At 41.4% G+C, this 20337-nt stretch overlaps 1 protein-coding gene across 1 annotated transcript in view; it reads left to right on the forward strand.

The window, feature by feature from the left end:
• Positions 1-20337, forward strand: part of GUCY1A2 (guanylate cyclase 1 soluble subunit alpha 2) — a 270313-nt gene that overhangs the window by 131183 nt on the left and 118793 nt on the right. Inside the window, exon 5 of the mRNA XM_075066256.1 lies at positions 9025-9510. Coding sequence (XP_074922357.1) covers positions 9025-9510 — 486 coding nt within the window. The remainder of the gene's footprint in view (positions 1-9024; positions 9511-20337) is intronic.

Genomic DNA, 20337 nt, shown 5'->3' on the forward strand with positions numbered 1-20337 from the left:
CAAGGGAATAGCTGGTCTTTAGCCCATGCTTTCTCCTTCCATGCACACCCAACTGCGCAACTGGAGTAGGTCCAACCTAATTCTCCTTACTCTGTTGTGTGATTATGCAGGAATCTTGCCTTCACAGTATAGGATATCAATGTACAGCTTCCATTTAAAATGATCTAATTTTTTACTCCACGTGCAAAAGGGCAGGGGGTTGGGTCTGTGGGTTATTTTTTATTTTTTTTGTTTAAATCTAGCCCACTCTTATTCTTTGGAAATTAAATATCTAAGAACTTGGCTTTATGGAGGTAGTTGCAAATGCAAGATTTTATTTTATTTCCTTTTCTTTTACATTACAGCAAATTACTATTTTCCATCCAATACTCCGATTTTCCTTAAGCTAGATCCCTGCTGCATAGACACTGCCATTCCGTGTTCTTCAAGAAATTACAATAGAAAATGTTAAAATGCCTTTCTTCAGTTAGGAGACTGTTGCACATTATGTAACACCCTGAGGATTTCTAAAAATAACCTGAAATGTGTAAGTCACTTTGCTGCTGAATGGAATAACATCTTCTGACAATGCTCTGAGCTGAGTTTATAAGCAAATACTGAGGGTTCCAGTCCTTCAAGGTCCTGAGCATCTCCTGAGTAGTACTGAGCACCATCTGCTCCAATGCGCTTCATTCGGTGCGTCAGTCCTTAAATGCATTAACGTTTCCATGCACCTCTGGAGAAGGTTTGTGCCCTCCCTTCCCTCTAAGATAAAAATTTGGTTTGGTTGAAATCAGAGCTGAATGAAATCAGTCATTCTCATATCAGATTTAGGTGTTGTGATTAATTGTGAGATCCCCAAATTAGCCAACTTAGGTGTAGTGAGAATGACTTGAGTGCCCTACCCCTTTGTACTCTGTCTTTCTGGCCCATTGGCTCTTTACTTATTTAATCCACAATGTAATAGCTTCAACAGGAAAGACTGAGGGAGCTCTGCATCAGAATATCCCATAGCCCAGTGGTTAGGGCACATCTCTCAGAGGTGGATGATCCCTGTTCAAATCTCATCTCATAAGAAGATGGAAGACCTTGAACTAGGGGGTGGGGCGGATGACCCACCTCCCACATGTGTACCCTGCTCTCTGGCTCAAGGTATTGAGGGAGGCTTCTTCTCCACCTGGTGGCTGTTTTGTGTGAACTTGCCTGAAGGGCCAGTCTGGTAGGCGTACTCATCGGGGCCCCACCCACAAGTTAGGCTGTGAACATCTGTCTGTCTTTCCTGGTTTGTGAATTGCACAAGAGCTTAGGTGGGAGCTAGTCATCTGGATACCTAGAGGGAGGCAGCAGTGCACATGTGCAGAGGCAGAAACATAGGTCCTGAAGAACCTTTTCAGTGCAAAAACTTAGGTGCCCAGGGAGTCTAGGCACCTACAGGATTCAGCAGGTGTTGTGTGAATTGCAGTGGTCTCAAAACTGGGACTTAGATGCTTGAATCTAAAATACTGGAGCAAACTAGAACTTTTGATCGCAGTGGTTACAAACCATTTGATTTTTAGGAAGGATCCCCTTGAAGCTTACTGGTTTTGTTAAAAGGTTATAAAGTGGCTGTGGTAAATTGCAGTGCTTGTAGTAAATTGAAGATGTCAATATCAGTGTGAAATTTGTTCTGCAGTTTGCTGGTGTTGCTTCTGATGTAATTGTAAGTATAAAACCTAGAAAAACGTTGAAGTGTCCAACTTTTTTTTTTTTGGAAAATATCAAGAAAGGCAAGACAGCAATATGTCAGTCTGCAGTTCACATGAGCTATTCATTACTGCAGCTAGGAATTCTAGTGGGAGATGAAACTGCACTCTTTAGCATGTTTTGTGTCTTGGTGGTGTAACGATTATTTAAATGCATAAATCAATAACTAATAATAGTACTGGCTTTTATATTTCTCTTTTCATCATCAAAGTCCTGTGCAGATATTTAATAAGTGATTGATTGTCAAGCACCCTTTCTGCAATAGATATCTTCCCCTGTGTGGAAACTGACAAGCAGGACAGTGAAGAAGACAATGAGTCAGTTTCAGGGTAGAGATTAGGATTTGGGATTTCCTGATTCCTGTGATTAATCCACTCAGTTTTCATGATATTTATTCTGGAAAACAAACAAAAAAGCTATCTAGTTCTCTTAGACTGCTTTGGCAAGTAACATCTGAGTTTCTGCTTCCCCTTCACTATCCTGACATCGTACACGATTTTTCTTATGGGATTGTTGCAAGGAAGACCATTGAGAATTATCAGTAGTTCTATTTTGTTGCACTGCGTGGCACAAAGCTGCCTCATAATAAGTAAATTGCTTTTCTGCAGTACAGCACAGTTTCGTGGCATTAGCCATCTCTTCAGTGTAGCAGCCAACATGAGTGGCCTTCAGTATACGGTATGTATGGAAAGAAAGTTTTGTGGGGACAAGGAAGGGTATATGGTAGGAAGGGGTATACGGTATGGTAGGAAGGGTATATGGTAGGAAGGGGTATACGGTATGTATGGAAAGAAAGTTTTGTGGGGACAAGGAAGGAATCCTGCATTAACCAGATCTTGAGTCTATAGTAGCCCCCTGTGCTCATGTGCCCTCTATTCCCACCACTCAGTGTGGGGAAAATGACCAGCTCCTCAGTGCAGCAGTGATACTCCAATTTTGACCGCACCTCCATGCAAGAGTCACCGTGCAGAAATGTGGAGGGAGCTCTTGCATGCAGGAGGTGCAGACTCCCTGTATAGGCTCGCTAAATTATGGTGCCCTTGCACACCTAACTCACTGCAGACAACGGCAGTGAAGGAAGGCAGGATTTGCCATGTAGACCGTACAAGTGTAAGTAAAAGAAGAATCAGGGTTTCAAATGTGGTGAATGAAACAAAAACTCTGGTACAAATGAATTCCCTAAAAATCTCCCTTCAGGGTAAAATTACCCACCTATTCAGCCAGCTATTTACATTATACGCTGTATTCTAGTATGGAAAATGCACTTCTCCATTTCCCCTCCAGCATTCCAACTGAGCAATTATAAATTTCTCATAATCATACAGAAAAGCAAGATTTAGATTATTAAACATGACTTCTTAATTTATTGAGGGAACAAAGTGGCCAGATATACATATCTAAAGTACTTGGACTGCTTAATTTTACTCGCACAAGAAGTTCCATTTAATCCACTCCTATGCATAAAGCATGTGCCTAACTATATTTTGCAGGTGTGAGGCCTAATGCCATAACCCAACCCTCTCCTTTAGAAAGGAAAAAGAAATACAGTAGGCTGGGACTATAACAGTGAAGGCTAAGACTATAACAGCGTTTAAAAGAGAACTGGATAAATTCATGGTCATTAAGTCCATTAATGGCTATTAGCCAGGATGGGTAAGGAATTGTGTCCTAGCTTCTGTTTGTCAGAGGATGGAGATGGATGGCAGGAGAGAGATCACTTGATCATTGCCTGTTAGGCCCACTCCCTCTGGGGCACCTGGCATTGGCCACTGTCGGTAGACAGGATACTGGGCTAGATGGACCTTTGGTCGGACCCGGTATGGCCGTTCTTATGTTCTTATGTTCTAGTAGTCACAACACAGGAAAAATTGCGTAGTTATCAAAGTCAAAGTGGAAGCTGTCTGCTTACAGAAATATTACGAAGGCTACAGAATGAGACCTGCTCAAAGAAGCAGGAAGTTTTGTTTCAAAGACTTACTGATGGGCATCTCTGAGAGTACAGTTAACAGAATTTTCCAAATTATCTACTTCACGTTTTCATCAATGCACCAAGTAGTGCTGTAGAGTCACCAGATTTTTCTGTAAGGACTAGGTGGTAGAGTTGGCATTCAGTTTGTTGGCTCTTGATATCATGATTAATATTCCTAGGACAATGTGAATCCAGAGTAGCTGTTGGCTTAGAGAACTCAGAGGCAGTCTCTTACCTTCTGAATTAGAGGCATTGGAGCTTACCACAGTAATTTGACTACTTACTTGGTAGGTCTTTGGGAGGGAGGTTAGTAGGAGATTCTACTTGTCCTCATTCTGATAAGGCTGAGTTTGTGATGAAAGTAAATATCTCTCAGAGCCTGCATTTTTATTTATCTTTCTGAGACTGTTAGACTGTACAATAATTGCAAAAGAACATAGTCCTTTAAACAATAATATGTAATTATTATTTTCAGAGGGTTTATTCTGCTCAATTATGCTAGTGTGAATTGAGAGTAACGCCCACTCAAGCCAGCGCTCTCGATTTATGCTGATGTAAGAGAGAGCAGAATTTCCATTTAAAGTATTTATTATATAGGTAATAATGTTACACACCCATTTCAAGAGAACTTATCCTACACAGTATGGCTAACTATTTTTTAAAATAAAAATTTAAATGCTTTCATCCTGCACATTAAATACAGTTAATGCAAATTTAAGAAATGCCCTATATATAATAAGTGAAAATCTGTGAAGTTCTTGGCCACTCTTCCAGTCTCGGGCTAATTTTGTCTCCTTCAGTTTATTTTATGCTCATACCTCTCTCAAAAGTGACATCATATAGCCAGCTGGAGGTGGAGCAATTTAGGATACGTCTACACTGCAAAATAAAGGTGTGTTCTTAACCCATATTAGCTAACTCAGGTTTAAAAACTGCAGTGAAGACATGACACCTTGACTTTAAAGTGGGTTGGCAGCTCAAGTTTAAGTCTATAGGGAAGCCTATTACATAAACCCAAGTTAGCTAATGCAGGTTAGCTAAACTGAGTTAAGAACACACCTTTTTTTTTGGCAGTGTAGACATGCCTTTAGTGGTGGTAGCTCAGGGCATTTTATATTATAGCCCACTAATAATTAGCACAAAGAAGAGGAAAACAATCATAAGAACATAAGAATGGCCATACTGGGTCAGACCAAAGGTCCATCTAATCCAGTATCCTGTCTTCTGACAGTGGTCAATGCCAGGTGCTTCAGAGGGAATCATCAAATGATCCATCCCTTGTCACCCATTCCCAGCTTCTGGCAAACAGAGGCTAGGGACACCATTCCTGCCTATCCTGCCTAATAGCCATTGACGGACCTATCCTCCATGAGTTTATCTAGTTCTTTTTTGAACCCTGTTATAGTCTTGATCTTCACAACATCCTCTGGCAAAGAGTTCCACAGGTTGAGTGTGTGTTGAGTGAAGAAATATTTCCTTTTGTTTTTAAACCTGCTGCCTATGAATCCCTGAAAAAGGAGAAAAAATTCAAAATGCTATACATGAGAATTTTATGTTTGGCAATTTGCACTACAGAGCTAAAACGTTTCCTGATGTGCCCTTTTAAACTGCTATGCTGTGCATATGAAACAGGCACCTATTTACCTTGCATATTAAATAAGGATCAATATATTTTTAAAATGAGAGCGAGCACTTAATCTTGGAGAATTCAGTATGCTGGGTTATATAGTTTAGTAGCTTTCTCATACAAGCAGCATTCAAATGAATCTCCCAGAATGAAGTTAGGAAGTAAAGGCATAGAAATGCACACACTAACAATAGGCACCTGGTGAAATAAATTAGGCATGTAGCAGCGCAGTTGCTCAAGATCTTTCACTTGCTGAATTCTCAGTCTGAGGTTGGCAGTAAGATGTGTATTGCTGGTGTCTGGGTTGTACTATATGGCAATCAACAACACAGGCTTGGGAAGGGGCATAGAGCCATCAGTAGCAGACTGAGGGGCAGGAGAGTCCATGCTGGCCAATGGCCGCACTTCAGGGAACCGCCAATGGAAGAAGGAATCTCCCAACATCTCCCCAAGCCACGGAGCAGATGCTTTCCAGCCTTTAGGCACTTACAGTAAGACAATATTACAGATAACTTTAGATTGGATGGTTTGGGTTTTTGATTTTATTTTGGAGGTTGGGGCAGGTGGAAGGAGGGCAAAGTGTTGCAGCAGCAGCTGTGGTGAAACATGTTTGCTTGGGCAGCTGGACGGGTGTCAGGAGGGTTAGCAGGAAAAGATGTTTATGTTTAGGGTGTGTTTTGAGGAAAGAAAAGTACCAGTATCTAATTCAGACGACATGGTCCCTAGACATCAGCTTGAACTTTGTGCTCCAGACGCTGTTTGTCCGTCATTCTCTGTCTTTCCTATTTAGAATGTAAACTCCTTGGGCAGGGAATGTGTCCTTCTATGTGTATGTTCATTACCTAACATGACAGGGCTTCAGTGCTGATTGGAACCTTTGGGCACTACTGGAATATGAACTTGAATCATGATAATTAGAATGACCCATGCTTGTTTTACTTCTAACTGAAAGTAATGTAGAACAGTCACTGAGAGTTCTACTTTACTGATTCTCTGTTCACTTAAAACATACGTCTCCCGAGCTGTCTTTTGACTGTCTTCCTGAAGAAACAACGGGACTATTTCTTATCTCAGTCAAACCAATATAATCCTGAGTAAGTCAGTGGAGATCAGAGTGTAGCCCATAACCTTTTTCATTAGGAAACATTATTCAGTTGGAGTGCTGGTGAACAGTGCTAGATGTATGGAAAACTTCAGTGTTCTATTCGCTGAAGAGCACAATACAGTCAGTGGCACTGCGAGCTTCTGCGTGATGCCCTGCTGACGTGCCTCAGTGCTGAAGTTGAAAGATTGCATTTACGCATTTAAATAGAGTTCAGCTTTGATGACCTCTCTGGCTTTGGCATTTGAACTTCTACTGCCAGCGAAGGTGTCAGTTGTAATAGACTTAGGGCTTGTCTCCATGGCCCCACAGTGCAGAATATGGCAGTGTAAGTTCTGGGTGCCCTAAAGTGTTGCACTGTAAATGCCCTGTGTAGGCCCTGCTCGTGTGAATGAAAATGTACCTAGCTCCTGTTAATGTGGTCCATTTTCATTTGCACTAGCAGGATCTAGCAGCATGTAGTTACAGTAACTCTTTGGTGCACCTGCAGTTCACACTGCAGTAGTCTGCACTGTGGGGCTGTGTACACAAGCCCTGAGGTTTCATTTGAATAGGCCACTGAAGATCTTCCTTAGGGAAGTGACATTTGACAGCTAACAGCCTGAGTTAGATTTGAGCCTGTAACTGAAATGAACTTTTCTGCAGATCATGATTGAGGCCTGGGAACATTCTGATCCTTCTCAAGACTTTTCTGTCCTGTCTGGCCCTTCCGTTTTGCAAATACACTTCAGGTATCTCCTGAATCCTATATTGGCAGGTAATAAATGATAACAAATGTAACAAAATGTTTCCTTTCTTATGATGCAAGAATAGAGAGACATCCAGCAAAACCGAAAGGGTCAATAGGAGCACCTAATTTACCTTCTCTGAGCCATTCAGTATTTTGTATGCTTCTGTCATGTCCCCTTATTTGCTTCCTCTCTAATTCAGCCTCCTCTGACTCAGTCAGTAATTGGGTTTTTTAATAGACCCTAAGTTATTTAACTGTCTCAGTCTCATTCAAATGACTTCCCTCTTCCCCTTTAATCTCTTTTCATGCTTGTTGTGAATTATTGTTAGTAAATAGAGAGAGAGCTACCGAGGAATTTGCTTTTCAGGCCAGCCACATTCTAGTTGCAAACCTAGTAACATTAGCATTGAGATTCCCTCAGAGATCTTTTCCACTTATCCAGAATGCTTTGTTTAGTTCTGGAAGAACCCTTCATCCAGTTCGCTGGGATCCAAAAAACTCAGTTCGACTCCAGCTCGCCACTCCAGTTACTTTTATTAGGCATGTAACAGCTCTTGGGTTTAGTTATGGAGGATACCACAATTCCAATTCATGTCACACACTACACACTTGACTTTATATACATCTTTCCTAGCTACTAACATCTATACCAGTGGTTCTCAACCAGGGGTATGTGTACCACTGGAGGTATGAAGAGGTCTTCCAGGGGGTACACCAATTCTTCTAGATATTTGCCTAGTTTTACAACAGGCTACATAAAAAGCATTAGAGAAGTCAAACTAAAATTTCATATAGGCAATGACTTGTTTATATTGCTCTATATGCTATACACTGAAACACAAGTATAATATTTATATTCCAATTGATTTTTTTATAATTATATAATTAAAATTAGAAAGTAAGGAAATTTCCAGTAATAGTATGTTGTGACACTTGTATTTTTATATCTGATTGTAAACAAGTAATTCTTAAGTGAGGTGAAACTTGAGGGTATGACCACTCAGACTCCTGAAAGGGGTATAGTAGTTTGGAAAGGTTCAGAGCCACTGATCTGTACTACTTGTATGTGAGGACCATATTGCATAATGCAAGCTTATCAGTTTAAGATGTTTCTGTCTACTGTTTACTATAAACATACCCACAATAGCTTAGTTAATTCCTGCCTCCTTTATTTATTCTAAACATACACAACAGTTAGTTGTTTCAGCAAGTACTTGTTTGGCATTATCTTGTCTTAACTTGGGCCTGCTCCTGTCAGCTAAGTTATCCCTGCAATTAGTTATGCTCATCCTAAGAAGCATATTTTACTGTGATTGTTTTTCACATTTAAATGTGATACAGGTGTGCCTAGGATCTCATTTTTGGGTATCACTGTGATAGAATGTCATGCTGTAGAGCCATGCAAAGAGATAGAAAGGCTATTTTTCTGACTCACCCTGGCAACCAGACCAGGTGAGTCCATAGGTGCTGGAACTATGCGTGCAGGGGATGCTGCTGCACCCCCTGGCTTGATGTAGTTTCCATTATATGCAGGCTTACAGTTTGATTCATTGGCTCTCAGCACCCCCACTGTACAAATTAAATTGTTCCAGCACTTCTGGGTGAGTCTTTTTAGATCCAATTTGGCAGTATAAAAGACTGAGTCTCTCCAAGGCAAAAGGAGAGATAGGAAGTTGTGCAGGTAGAAACTCTAGGAACAGCCAGCTTAAGAGGGGTGCTTAGGGTAAGGTTTATGTTTATTGTTTACGTTAAGGATATAAGATGACCCTGCCAAAGGGCCTATTGCATGTGTGTTGAGTTGAGAGTGGAGTGAGGGTCCATGAACACTTATTAATTAATAACTTTATTTTTAAAACTCCATTTACATTTTGCAGGTGATGGAAGTCAAAGGACAAATGATCCATGTGCCCGAGTCAAACTCTATTTTGTTTTTGGGTTCCCCTTGTGTGGACAAGCTGGATGAACTGATGGGCCGAGGCCTACATCTTTCTGACATACCTATCCACGACGCTACCCGTGACGTCATATTGGTTGGGGAGCAGGCAAAGGCCCAAGATGGCTTGAAGAAACGAATGGATAAACTGAAGGCAACATTAGAGCGAACACACCAAGCTCTGGAAGAGGAGAAAAAGAAGACAGTAGATCTTCTTATTTCCATTTTCCCAGAAGAGGTGGCTCAACGGTTATGGCAGGGACAGCAAGTTCAGGCCAGGAAGTTTGATGATGTCACAATGCTCTTCTCAGACATTGTTGGCTTCACAGCTGTGTGTGCCCAGTGCACCCCCATGCAGGTGATCAGCATGCTGAATGAGCTGTACACACGATTTGACCATCAGTGTGGATTCCTGGATATCTATAAGGTAAAGTACTTCAGTCCATAAATTAGGGAAAGCATATCTTCTTAAGTTGCCCTCATAGATAACTCCCTAAGTTGCAAAGACAATTTTAATAATGTTAAAAATAATTTTAATAAGACAATTGAAAAATGTTATGGTTTTCATTTGTGGACAATTTTGAGCTTTTGGTGGAAAAATTTGAAATATAAAATAGTTTAGTTGAAAATAAATAATTTTGATTCTGAAATGCCACTATAGTACCTTATGGGAGCTGTAGTTTAGGTGCCTCATCCTTTCATTTTCCTCTGTGGGCTGGGCTCCCTAGTCAGACTGTCTCCCATGATGCACCACAGTCTCACTTTTTCTGAGCGGAGGTGGAGCACCATGATAGATTCACAGCCATCGTGTATTACAGTTGAAGAAGTTAGGCTGGAGACCTTACTTCATAGAGGAGAATGAGGCACTGGAATGACAGCTTGCATGAGGAACTTCAGTGGCCTCTCAGTGTCAAAATACTTCGGTTTTGGGCCAAAAATTGAAATTTTTGTTTTTTGGGTAGTTTTTCAACAAATAAATCAATATTATCCACAGAAAGCTGAGCATTTTCACAACAAATCTTTATTTGTAAACCTTGTTTGTTGCAGGAAAAAGTTTCAATGTAATTTGTTTACTAGCTCTAGTTTTCAGGCTCTATTAGTTTAAAAATGGAGAAATAACTTTTGTTTGGAGATGTACATGCAGACCCTTTAAGAGAAAATATTGTAGGAGAGTTCTGCTTTAAAGGATGGTTTATTCACAGGTTATGCTGTGTTTTGTGATTTTAATAAAGAAGGGGCAGATCTTTATCTTCAGTTGGTGTAAATTATTGTAACTCCATTGCAGCCAATGGGAATATGCCAATTTAAATCAGTTGAGATTCAGGAAAATATACTTGTTAGTAATCGGTTAGAATCTCTCTCTCTCTTTTTTTAAGCAAAAGAAGAAACACCTTTGTTAATGAGTTCTATCCCATTTGCACTTGCTTCTGAGTACTTTTAGATTTGAATGGTACCTATTGTAATTCTGAAGTCCCAATCTCCACCTGTGTGTGATTTTGTTTTTGTTTTTGTTCTAGGTCATGTTCAAAATTAAAGGGTTGCATTTTCTGTTTTGGGTTCAGATGTGATAAGTTGATAGAAATCTCATGAGCAGCTGACATTGTGAGATTCCCTCCAGTCAAGGGTCCATGAATTTGCTAGGATTTGTCAGTCTCAGCTGATTTGCATCAGTAGGCCCAAATCTAGTTGAGAACAGCTCATTGGGGTTAAGGTTCAGATTCAGTGAAATCTCAACCTTAACCCCAATCTGGCTCTAGATCTGAACACTGATTCCTCATCTCATTCTACTTGTTAGGAAATGACCGTATAATACAAGGTGTAACAAAAGTAAAAAAAAAATCTGATGGGTCAAGGAGAGTGGTACAACATGGACAGTGAAGCTGAAATATGATGGGTAACAGTAAAGTGATCCATACAAAGATTTCATTCAGACATTTCTAATAGAGACTCTAAGAAATATTAAACAAAACAGCATTTCAGAGGAATAGCAGAGGCAGCAAGTAACAGGCCTGGGTGTGTGTTGTTTGTGACAACAAGTAATAAGAACCCACAGATCTACTTCTAATTTGCATATACATGTATTTATGAAAGACTCCTTGTGTAACACTGTAAGGTCTGGGCCCAGTGTAGTCTTTTAGGGTTGGATTCACAAGGGATTTAGGTGTTGGGGTGGTCCCAACATCTATCTTATGAGTGTCTAGAAAAATCACAGGAACAATCCTGTGACCCAGAAAGCCTGAGTTAGTTGCTCCTATAAAGTGAATGGAGAAAGATGTTAACTGTATTCTAAAGTGCCTAATGACAAGCAGGGAGCCACCTAAACTAGCCAGTAGGAGATGCTGACTGGAGGGATATGTCCTAAACCCCAGCCCTCTCATAGAGCTAGGTGCCTAAGTTCATGCTGCAGGGAGGCTCTTGTCTTTGCCAGTGATTCAGAACCAGGAACTGCTCTCCTGGAGTCAGGCACTTAGGTGAGAATAATTTAGGTAGGCACCTAACCCCACACAAAACAGGAATAGGAGGAGGTGGTGCCTACCTTGTAACTTTTAGTTCAGTGGTTAGTGCACTCCTCCAGGATGTGAGAAACTCAGATTCAATTCCCCCCCCCCCCACTAACAGAGGAAAATAGATTTGAACAGGGTCTCCCACAGGGCTAAGTGCTATAAACACTGAGCTATGGGGTACTCTGATGTGGGCTTCCCTCAGATCTCTCCTGTTGAAGCTGTTCCACTCTGGATAAAGAATGAGAGTGATTTGAACCAAAGAGACAGAAAGTGGGAATGACTCTCTAACCCCATGGTTAGGGCATCCATATGGGAGACCCATGTTCAAATCCCTTCTCCCCCTTTAGCAGAATGGGGAATTGAACCTGTCTTTCTCACATCACAAGGGCTCGAACCACTGGGTTAAAAATTTTAAGGTGGCCACCACCTCTTCTGGACAGAAACTCAGTCAGTAGTCTGAGTACACTGACTAGATCGGGCCCCGAATGTGAGTCCCGGCATCTATCCTCCTCAGTCTGTGAATTGCTCTGAGGCTTAGATGGAAAATAGACATCCAGACACTTAGAGTAAGACAACAGTGTACATATCCAGTGGCAGAAGCTTAGGCACCGAGTCAGTGTAGGCACCTGCAGCATTGGGTGGGAGTTCTGTGAATTGCTGTAGAGCCTAAAACTGGGACTTAGACACCTAAAACCAGGCTTAGGGCTTGTACACACTACCATTTATGTTGGTATTATTTATGTAGCTCAGGGGTGTGAAAAAGCCACCCCCCGAGTGACGTAAGTTGCACCCACCTCAGTGCCAATGTGGACAGCGCTCTGTAGGTAGGAGAGCTTCTCCTATTGACATAGCTACTGCCTCCCGTGGAAGTGGTTTTATTTTGCTGACGGGGCTCTCTCCCATCGCCATAGAGTGTCTTCACCAGACACGCTACAGTGGCTCAGTTGCACTGGTGCAACTGCACCGCTGTAGCTCTTCTAGTGTAGTGTAGACTAGCCCTTAGGCATCTAAATCCCCAGGTGTTTACCTTTGTGAATCAGGATTTAGATCTAGTGCTCTTCAATCCTTCCCTAGTCCTGATTTCTTGACCTTTCTCCTCCTTTCCATGAGGAGGTTCATTGGATATAATCATTTTGCTGCTAATAAAAACATTTTAAATTCCCTATACATTGACCCCTCCTTGTTGCATAATAAATTATTGAAAAAAGAAAATTTCTCCTATGTTCCAGTGTGTTACATTTTATTGTCAGAGAATTGATATGGTTTGACTAACCAGACTGTAACAATCCTGATGAAGTATGTCCTGGAATCCATCAGATAACTATCTTGGAATTTGGTTATTTTTCTATATGTCTGTGCTGGGTTTTATGTGTAATTTTCTTCTAAGATCTGAAGTGTAAAAATGTAAACCTGATGAAACTAACTTTTTATAATATCTGATCTTTCTTGTAAATATACTGCAAGGTGAAACCTCAGTGATATTTGGTGATATTCCCATTACATGATCCTTGAAAGCCACTGATAAAACACTCTGATTAACAAGCACACATTGGTTTACGTTCCGCATTTTTTGCTATTGAAAGACTTGTAAGCATCACTGTTGATAATAGTTAGCAAGCATCTTATTTTCTTTTGTGCCTGTGAAGTAGCTTAATAAAATTATATCGGTAAATTACTAACTGCTTCTGAATTTAAAGATCTAGGGCCCAGTACTGTAATCCTTACTAATGTAAGGCCATGTCTACACTAGCAAGCTTACAGCGGCACAGCTGTACCAATGCAGCTGTGCCACTGTAAGATCACCCATGTAGCCGCTCTGTGCTGACGGGAAAGAGCTCTCCTATTGACATAATTAAACCCCCTGCAACAAGTGATGGTAGCTATGTCAGTGGGAGAGCGTCTCTTGACGACATAATGCTGTCCACACCAGTGCTTCTGTCAGTGGGACTTGTCAGTCAGAGGGGTGGGTTTTTTTTTTCCACACGCTGGAGCAATGTAAGTTATAGCAACAAAAGCGCTAGTGTAGACATAGCCTTGGTGAATGCTTACCCGCCATGGACTGCTAAGGAGGTTAGGAAGCAGTAATATGGAAGGTTTCAAAAAGGGGAGATGTAAACACAATGTAGCCCTGCCCCTACATAATGTGACAAGGTGGGGCTGTCAAGATTCAAGGAACCATGAGGCCCATTAACTTCAATGGGACTACTCATGTGAGTAGTGCCTGTCAAGTAACAGTTAAATAGTCAGACCTGTAGTTGCTATCTGAAGGATGTGGATAACATCTATTTAAGGCATCCACTATGCAGCACTGCTGAAAGCATGTGCTCCAGAAGGATGCTCTGGGTCTGATTCTGATCCCAGCTGCAGCGGTGTAATTTTGGAGGAACTTAACGGAACTATTATGGTATGTGCATATAAAACTGTGGGGTGTTCAGTGGCTGCCCCCTCTTATCTCCCTGAAAGACTCAGTGGGCATAGGAGACAGTGCTGTAGCTCTGTCCACCTAGAGCCTCGCCTCAAACAAATGTAGTGTTGAACGGATGTCCTCAGTGCACCCAGGAGTCACTCCATTTCCTCCCGTCTCCCAAGCACAATGTCTTCTAGCTCTGCCTTCTGGGCAGTCGCCCCAGGTGTCACTCTTTACCGTAGGGTTTGTCTATGTAGCATGATCAAACCCTGACTTATTTGAAATGGGAAAAAAACATAAAAGAAAATATGTAACTTTACCCTTGAGCTTTTTATCTCTGTTACTTTTGGAACAATAAATACGTTAATCACAGAAATAACAGCCTGCAGTGAAAATGGTTTCCATTAGCAGCTTAGTGAAGAGCATGCCAGTGAAATTATATTGCTATGCAAAGGGCAAGTTCAGTTTCTCTCTGCTCCTACAGCCTGAACAGAACTGTGGAACACCAGCTCCCTTGTCTTAAACTAACAAACATAGTAGCCATTAGGATGAGGACATCCCAAAAATATGAGGAGTGAGGAAGCTGAAATATGGTAAAAGGTAGGGGCTATTCATACTTATGCATGAAAGACGTCAAGGCCGACAGCACATCTGGTCATAGGTAAAACTGTTGGAGTTCTCCACTGGATGCTGGAGTTAGACCTTCAGAGCTCTCCCCAAGGATGAAGTGAGTATACATATGCTTCCAAGTGCACATTCCTGAGGGACATCCAGAAGGAGCCTGGGACCTTTAGAAATTGTCTCTATAGTACTTTGTATACTAGACAGTTTGCCTTTGACTAAAACTATTTTGGTAATAAAACCATGAAGAAAAGAATATTAATGGGAGAAGACTTGTATCCTCTGTGGATGGGCACAGAGGAGGACCCAGACTGAGCAGTAGGTTACACACTTGTTCTTTACAGAAGAGGCTCATCCTGAGTGTCTGAGGATCACACCATTTTAAATCATGGGAAGTCTTACTTATGTAACCAGTGGCCATGCTGGTTGACATACAGGGGATTTAACTAAGCCCCTCAGTACCTGAAAGCATGAGTTGCTATAGCTTGTTCTAAAGAGCAGGGATCTTAAGCCTACCTCTGTAAGAGACCTATATCCTCTTGGATTGAGCAAACGGGGATGTGTAGCACTTACCAGTGAGTCACAGGTGCAGGAGTAATTCCACTTAAGTAAGCTGAGTTACGCCCATTTCTTCCAGGGATATATTTGGTATTTCGGTTCAGTAAGGGATCAGATGCTCTGATAACATTTATCTGTGTAATTAACTTATGAAATCCATAGAGGAAAATACTTTGCATATGGAATATAATTTTATAAAACATATTTCATATTTGGTGTATGAAATTTTTTTAAATAGAATAATGGGTGGGTACCTATAGTGCAGTACTGATCAGAGAAATGATGGTGGTTGCAAAATTTTATGATGAGCTTATTTTCTATCTGAAAGATCAGGAGTTTTCAAACAGATTCTGTGGAGTCTGATGGCCTGAAGAGCAGTTGGTGGTGGTCTATATGGTAACGGCTGTCCCTTTTGGTTTCCAGCTGCTAAATCTCATGAAAAAAAATCTACAATTATTCATTACTTTCCTACTGTTATGTAATTGGTGTAGTTGCTATGGAGATATTATATGATCACAGAGGAAATAGTTCATATGATCACAAATGGGAGAGGAGATGGTATCATGGAACATCTATAAAGTTGTCAGAAAAAACAGTAGAAAAAGCTGGAGAATCCTTCAGCCAAATGACTGTAATAGCAAATCTGACAATATATCCTCCGCAATAACTATCACACAGACTTGGACGTTAAGGGCCTGTAGCGAAGTGAGACTCACTGGTGAGGCGTCCCCTGCTGGTCATCCTGGGAATTAGCTCTTTTCCAGCTCTGGAGCACCCTCTGCCAGCTGATGTCTTGCCTACCTCAGGACCTGTGTGCCTTCCAGACCTCGGTGCCCTTTTCCGCAGGGTTCTGCCCTAGCAGTACCCCCACACTCTGGGTCTCCCCTCCCAGGGGAACCCCCATACCTCTAAACCCACCTTGCCTCAGTGGCTACTGCCAGTCATCATCTAGCCCCCACTCACTGAGGCAGACTGCAGTCTGTAGTGGCCACTCATCATTGACAAGGAAGTTTTCCAATAAGGCCTCTGCTTAATCCCGGGCTACATCCCTGCAGCCCCAGTCCCTGTTTAGGCCTTGACCAAGGCTTCAGCCTGGGGAGTTGTCAGGCTGGAGCTTCTCAGCTCCTCTTGCCTTTTCCCCAGCCCTACTTTACTCCCAGTGCCCTAAGCTCCCAGGCAGCCAGGTCCTTCCCCCTCCAAAGCAAGAGAGAGACTCTTCCAGCTCCTGGCCCCCAGCCCTCTTATAAGAGCCAGCTGGGCCTAACTGGGGCATGGCCCCAGCTGTGGCTGCTTCCCCAAACAGCCTAGCCTGGCTGTTTTTAACCAGTTCTCCAGGAGTGGGGCAGCTGCCCCACTACAGGGCCTGATTCAGCAAAGCACCTAAGCACATGCTTATCTTTAAGCATGTACCAAGAAAGGAATACGATGAGTGTTATCTCCCATTCTTTTGAACACTGGCATGGAATCTTTAACTGTCACCAACACATTCATCATAGATGGGTGGAAGTGATATCAATTTAACATTTTACATTAGCGCATCACCCACATGATTACTGCTCTGCAGTGTGAGCATTGGATGTGAGCCCAAATCATGAGGAGACACTTGAATCTATTATTTTCTGAGCCAGGATCAAGAGTGATGCCAGTGACTCTCTTATGTGTTCTGTATATGGTACATGTATGTGTTATACATTCTGAGGATTATTACGTCTAGTTAACTGCTTTGAGACATTGCTTGTTGAAATCTTTGGGTTCATGGGAAGACCACATCATAGTACTTAAATTATCTGGCTTGGCATTAGTTTTGAAGGAAGCTTGGCTAAGTCCTCTGAGAGAAATAAAATGGAACATTTAATTGTCAATCATCATGTTACTTTGACAAGTTATTTTATGGTTTACTGCTTTTTGTGTAACTGTGTGCCACTTTCCACCAGGAATTATTGTATAGTAGTTTAAAAGTAAGTATTGTTCTGTTCAATGCAATAAGGTAGTACATTGATGAGGTAACTGAGATCAGATTATGAGCAGAGCTTCAAAAAGTAAACCAAAATAAAAATTCTACTGAATATTTGTATACATTTTTAAACAAAACTTCTTACTGTGTTTGCACCCTCCTCTCTGTTTTTGACAAACAGCAAAGATAGTATTTTCGCAGAATATTTGCAGAAAGGGAATTTGTAATCACCAGTATTTGTATCTGAAACCTGATTTTAAGTGTTATGCTCATCTAACCAGGGAACAGAAACATACCATGTGACTTATTTGCAATCAAAACAGCTCAGTTTTCAAATACCCTTCTGTATAAGCAACAGATCAAGAATAATTTGCAAAGATTAGTTGGTGAGTATTTTTGAATAGCAAATTTGGAAAAATTGACATCTGTTTGTAAAACATAAAATAAGGGAAAATTAATCAAATAAATTACCTGTTACCAGTTATTCACCCAGTTCTGCTTTTAAAGTGTGTTGAATTCAGAATCTCAACATGAGAGAGAGCTTTTGGCCTTGAACTAAGAAAGGGAAGCTAACCAAAACGTAGTAATAGTTCACCATTATTTCACACTTTGCATCCAAGGATCTCAAAATGCTTCTCAGTAATTAATAGCTTTCCTTGACAACTTCCTGTGATATAAATATTAAATATTTATTATCTCACGTAACAGATGAGACAAAGCGGTGAAGGGCTTCAAAGTGTACATGCACAAGTTCATGCATTTTCTTTGATGACAGACTTAGGCACATGCAAACTCTGGTCAATAAACAGGTGCAAACTGATGTTAGCATACAAATACACACACTGGGTATTTGTACATAGACTTATAGAAGATTAGGGTTGGAAAAGATCTCAGCAGGTCAGCTAGTCCAACCCCCTGCTCAAAGCAGGACCAGTCCCCAGCTAAATCATCCCAGCCAGGGCTTTGTCAAGCCTGACCTTAAAAACCTCTAAGGATGGAGATTCCCCACCACCCATTCCAGTGCTTCACCACCCTCCTAGTGCAATAATGTTCCCTCATATTCAACCTAGATCTCCCACACTGTAACTTGAGACCGTTGCTTCTTGTTCTGTCATCTGCCACCTCTGAGAACAGCCTAGCTCCATCCTCTTTGGAACACCCCTTCAGGTAGTTGAAGGTTGCTGTCAAATCCCCCCTCCCTCTTTTCTTCTGCAGACTAAATAAGCCCAGTTCCTTCAGCCTCTCCTCATAAGTCATGTGCCCCAGCCTCCTAATCATTTTCATTGCCCTCTGCTGGACTCTCTCCAATTTGTCCAGATCCCTTCTGTAGTGGAGGGGACCAAAACTGGACACAATACTCCAGGTGTGGCCTCACCAGGGCTGAATAGAGGGGAATAATCACTTCCCTCGATCTGCTGGCATTGCTCCTACTAAAACAGCCCAATATGTCGTTGGCTTCTTGGCAACAACGGCACACTGGTGACTCATATCCAGCTTCTCGTCCACTATAACCCCTAGGCCCTTTTCTGCAGAACTGCTGCCTAGCCACTTGGTCCCTAGTCAGTAGCAGTGAATGGGATTCTTCCATCCTAAATGCAGGACTCTGCACTTGTCCTTGTTGAACCTCATCAGACTTCTTTTGGCCCAATGCTCCAATTTGTCTAGTACTTATCTCTACTCTCCAGCATATCTACCTCTCCCCCCAGCTTAGTATCATCTGCAAACTTGCTGAGGATGCAGTTAATCCCTACATACAGATTATTAATAAAGATGTGAATAAAACCAGCCCCAGGACCAACCCTTGGGGCACTTCGTTTTATACCAGCTACCAACTAGAGATCAAGCCATTGAGCCCGAAAATCTATATATCATATATAATCTATATAATAGATAACATTGGACCATTGGGTGCTCAACACTATAACAGTTAGTTGCACCTTCCAGTTTTCGTCAACCTCTCCCTCCCACCGTCCTCATTTCTAAAATTCTCATTTTGCTCCAGCCTTCAAAGATCTCATCTCTGTCTTTGACCCTCCATGATCTCTCCACACTTCTGTCCCTTCACACAGTCTCACCAGATCTTTCTTTTCTTAGCTACTGGATCAACTTTCCTATATTTCTTTAATTTACAATCTCACATGTATCTGAGAACTCCTTGAAAATACATTTCCTGCCCTTGCTTATACTTTCTATTTTTTCCTCCCCATCTGCTTTTACAATTTTTTTCCTATACTATTTATTTTATAAAATATTTTAAACACATTTTGCATGAATAATACTGTGTGTAAAATGAAGTTATCTTGCACTGTCATAAGTTTCTGGAAAGAATACCATCTTAAGAGATGTCATTGCATTATGTTGGGCTGGCATTAAAATAATTCTCATCACCACTGAGCTAAGGGTGTAGTGCTGCCTCACAGTATGCTCCCTTGTTGTATCTTATGGAGTAGTTCAGGTCTAGACCTCAAAGGGCAAGGCAAAACGAAATCACAATACTATTTTTGATCCTGTGAGGTTCTGAGCATACTTAACTCTCACTGAAGGCACTCAGCACCTTGCAGGATTGAGCCCGTAAGGCATAAATGATTGTTGTAGAATCCTTCCCTTTTCTGCCTTTTGTCCAATTCAGTTCTCTTCTCTGAGGAGAGAAGAGAAAAATAAGCTAGTATTTCATCATCTGAGGGAATCGAGCTGGTAATTTTACTGACAATCACCAGAGAAATCTAAAGAAAGGACGACATTCTGGCAGATACTATCCTGCGTGATTATCAGCGGTAAAGCAGCGGTGTTGTGGCATCAAACAACATACAAATATGTGAATCAGTCTGACAGCAAGGTTCTCTTGAAGTAAAAGATCACAATACATAGATTTTGATAGCAATATTTTCATTTTAAAGAAAAGGTCATATATTGTCTCAATGACCATGTCATAAAAATGTTATCCTCTTTAAATGTTACTAGTATTTTAATGCTGCCTCCCTGGGCAGTTCATATGCTATATCATCAGCAAATCAGAGAACATCAACAGTTTTCAACTTTAACTCCTTCAGAGTGATTGCTTTAGCAGATCTTTCTCTTTGGAGCCAGCTAACAGAGCTGCTAACAGGGGAGTTTCAGTGGGAGTTCTGTTGGAGGAGCAGGTTTTTGTAGTTTGTGGATTGTATTGTGGTGGTTGTGTGTGAGTGAGTGTGTGTGCAGGCTGCTAGGGGC

The sequence above is a fragment of the Chelonoidis abingdonii genome, chromosome 1 (assembly GCF_003597395.2).
Source record: "Chelonoidis abingdonii isolate Lonesome George chromosome 1, CheloAbing_2.0, whole genome shotgun sequence".
In the NCBI taxonomy this organism is placed as follows: Eukaryota; Metazoa; Chordata; order Testudines; family Testudinidae; genus Chelonoidis; species Chelonoidis abingdonii.